Source organism: Austrofundulus limnaeus, unplaced genomic scaffold, assembly GCF_001266775.1.
Source record: "Austrofundulus limnaeus strain Quisiro unplaced genomic scaffold, Austrofundulus_limnaeus-1.0 Scaffold1234, whole genome shotgun sequence".
Lineage (NCBI taxonomy): Eukaryota > Metazoa > Chordata > Actinopteri > Cyprinodontiformes > Rivulidae > Austrofundulus > Austrofundulus limnaeus.
This window is the reverse complement of record NW_013953636.1, coordinates 1-4066: the sequence shown is the minus strand read 5'-3', so window position 1 is coordinate 4066 and position 4066 is coordinate 1. Positions and strand designations below refer to the sequence as shown.

At 34.1% G+C, this 4066-nt stretch overlaps 1 protein-coding gene across 1 annotated transcript in view; it reads right to left on the bottom strand.

Annotated features, from left to right (window-relative positions):
- The window catches only part of LOC106534650 (neurofibromin), a gene marked incomplete at its 5' end in the record, with an annotated part of 25342 nt that extends 21912 nt beyond the window's left edge, over positions 1 to 3430 (bottom strand). The window contains 3 exon segments of the mRNA XM_014031350.1: positions 673 to 799; positions 3090 to 3230; positions 3329 to 3430. Coding sequence (XP_013886804.1) covers positions 673 to 799; positions 3090 to 3230; positions 3329 to 3430 — 370 coding nt within the window.
- Between the last annotated feature and the right edge of the window lie 636 nt (positions 3431 to 4066).

Here is a 4066-nt window from a genome sequence, read left to right as displayed (position 1 = left end):
CTGAACATATGTTAAATAAAACTGAACATATGTTAAATAAAACTGAACATATGTCAAATAAAACTGAACATATGTTAAATAAAACTGAACATATGTTAAATAAAACTGAATTTATGTTAAACAAAACTGAATATATGTTAAATAAAACTGAACATATGTTAAATAAAACTGAATATATGTCAAATAAAACTGAATATATGTCTAATAAAACTGAACATATGTTAAATAAAACTGAACATATGCTAAATAAAACTGAACATATGTCAAATAAAACTGAACATATGTTTAATAAAACTGAACATATGTTAAATAAAACTGAACATATGTTAAATAAAACTGAATATATGTTAAATAAAGATGAGTGTAGTTCAATTAACCCAAAAATATATTAAATAAAGCTGCATATATGTCAAATAAAACTGAATATATGTCAAATAAAACTGAACATATGTTAAATAAAGCTGAACATAGTAGAAAACATAGTAGATAAAGCTGAACATATGCTAATTGAAATTTAACATATGCTAAATAAACCTGAGCGAATGTTAATTAGCATAACCACTGTTACACATTGTTGTGAAGTATTAAAGTATTTATTTACACACTGCAGACATTTGTTACAGTGATGATTGTTTTTCTGACCAGTGTTGATGAGCCAATGATTCACCTTACCTTTCAGCAGGTGGCCCACCAGAGCAAAGTTAAAGTTAGCGCTAAAGTTGAGGCCCACAAAATGATCCATCTGCTTGCAGTGCCACTCCAGAGGACGCCTGATTTCCATGAACACTTCCTCTGGACTCTGGAGGAAACAAAAAGTCTGGATTGGCTGAAGACCATCAATCATAAGGACATCTTTATTTTTTTTAATGGTAACATAGTAAAATGTGTGCAGACGATGAAGAAAACTTTATATTTACACAATATATCAACAATGTCTCATCATCACAGTACCAGGGTATGTAGAGATCTGCTGGGACCTTAAAGAACTATCGGGACCTTGAAGATGTGCCGGGACTTTACAGAAACCCAAAGATTAAAGGTCTGTAAAGACTTTATTTATTATAATGTATATAAGCTATATAAAAATGTCAGGAAGCTGTGTGCTATGGATGAACAGGGAGAAACTGCAGATTATATCTCATTTATCTCTGTGATCCAAACAGAACTGAAGCTAACAATGTAACAGTTTAAATTAAAATAATCTTATAAAGCTGATATAATCTCTGGTAATTTTTGAATAGGTTAGCAGATATTAGCTTCTGTAGCATATATTGTTAACAGAGTGTAACATTTGGCTGAAATACTAAAAAATGTTTAAAATGCTAACACTGGTGTCAAATTATTTTATTTCATCTGTTCTAAACTTTTCTCTTTTGGATGAAATCTTAAAGTAAAACATTTAACAAACTATTATTACTTCACAAATGTTAGTAACATGTTGACATGTTGATCAGAGACACTTGTTTGACCTCTACTTCACAGTAATGTGCAAAAATTGGAAGCATCTTCTAATTTCTATTTTCAATCCAGTCAGGCTGTTATATAATCTGCTAAATGTTTTGGATCAACAGTTCTCCAAATGTCCTGAAGGTCTTTCAGATATGTCCTTTGGCTTCGGCTGCTCTTTATTTATCACCTTAAAGAAATTTATTAGTCATGTTAGAAACTGATTTTAAAAGCACTACACTATTTTCTTAGTTTTCCGTAAGTATTGACTTTTATTATCCATTGTTTAACTATTGTTATGTCTTGATTAAAATAGTTTAGATAAATGCCCGAAACATTATCACAACACATTAGAAACCGTTTATAAAACATTAGGAGAGCATTGCTATTCAGAGTGCCTGCGATTCAGCCGTAGGCCAGTAGTGGGCGTAGCAGGCCGGTTTTTCATTCAGCGTGGGTTTCCTGCTTGCACTGAAAACATTAAACCTCCGTTCATTTCCAGTCACTGGTGTTGTACGGTCCTCATGCTCTTCACATTTAAATCTATTCAACATTTATGTGGTTTCATCTCGATTTCAGTTAATAAACACTTAATTTTCTTACAACCTTGTTGGAACTAAATTAATATTTTTATCAACCCGTGTGCTCTGCATATTTATTTCTCCATGGATAATGAGAACAAATGGTGTTTCTGTAAGATCAAATGCAGTGTTGCATAAAGTACCTCAAAGTGATACTTGAGTAAACGTACAAGTATCTTATCATAAAAATACTTTGGTAAAAGTTAAAGTCTTCTCTAAAAATATTAGTTGAGTAAAAGTCTTAAAGTATCTGATATTTTTTGTACTTCAGTATCAAAAGTAAATTTCTGACACAAAATCTACTTAAGTATTAAAAGTAAAAGTACTGAGTAAAAGTGAGCAGTTAGATTTTCCTACATGACATTTATTGGGAGGTGACTTCTCCAAAAAAATGTTTTTTCTAACAGCGTGCAGCTGTGATGGGTTGTSTACAAGCTAATAGTGTGTCAAAATGGTATATATTTATACTTCTCATCCAACCACAATTAAATTCACTCTATCAGGAGACACTATTTATCAGGACAGTATTTTTAAAGTAATAACTCAGAATAAAATAGTTGTAATGACTTTCTACTTCTTACCTTTTTAAAAAAATGTAGTGAGTAGAAAGTACAGATAATTGTGTAAAAATGTAATGAGTAAAAGTAAAAATTACGCTGAAAAATAATTACTCAAGTAAAGTACAGATAACCGAAATTTCTACTTAAGTACAGCAACAAAGTATTTGTACTTAGTTACTTTACAACTCTGATCAAATGTGAACGTTATGTTGTCTGGTTTGTGCTGACGACCACAGGAGACATGAAGAAGCAGGTGCTTCATGAGGAAGACCAGGATCTGAATCCTGTTTAGAAATTTTCTTTAATATATTTTCCTGCAAACCAAAGCTAAACGCTGATATGAAACCAGAAGCAGACAGTTATTAAAGCTTCAGGTCATATTTAGTCCAGGCCTGAGGACTGGCCCCACTGAGTGTCACATTCAGCTGCAGGGTCAGAGCAGCATGAAGGGATTCTGAGTTCTGACCCGGTTCTGTCTGACTCACAGTCACAGCCACTCTACCTTGTCGTTGAAGACACGCATGGTGTCCAGAGTGTGGAGGTTCTGCTCCAGGAGGGCCGTCCCAGCAGAGTACAGGTTGACCTCATCCAGCTGCAGCACAGCTACTGCCACCCAGAACAGAGCTTTGTGCATCGGTGAGTCCTGCAAACACACACTCTGTGGGTCAGACTGGGTCAGGGCTGATAGGACACACTGAACAGTATTTACTGGTATTTCCTGTAGTAAATGTATAGTTATACCTTGCTGAGAAGAGGCTGCAGCTTGGTCAGAGCGATGACGGTGGCTTCAATTAAAACCTGGCTGTTGTAATTGTCCGGTCCCTTCAGACAGCTCTCCAGACCCTGAGGAGGAGGAAAGAACAAAAATAACACAGACATGAAGAAGAGAGAAATACTTCATACTTTAAAAACATGACATAGATTTAATGTGTTCAAAGTGCTGCTTTCACCAGGAAAACCCACCAACAACACAAACTACAGGGAGGAATGTACTGTACACTTACACACAGGGTCACACATAAAATGTTTGTTCTGGTTCTCAGGGGAGAACCTAGGGCTGTTGCTTGGTGCTCACTGTAGGAATTACTCTTAATGAAATCAGGGCCAGCCTATTTTCATAAATGTAATCCAGCAAGACCTTGGAAGAAATGAAATTAGGAAGTCATGAAACACCCCTCTGATCATGAATGTGAAAAGAACTTGTGGTCTTGTCAGATTTCTCAAAATAAAGTAATTTATTTTAGATATATGACCAGAATAAACATACAAATATTAATAACAATTATTATATGCATAAAAACACAAGTTATAATAACGGCACAAAAATTTCACTCAGAGTTGACATAAAACAGTAAATTTCAGGTGTAATAATACAACTGGCATACTGCTTACTAAGTTTCTTAAGTAAATAAGAGAGAAAAAGGTAAAGATTTAAGTTTTAAGAATAGGAGGAAGGAGAGAAATTAGTAGTTTTAGCAC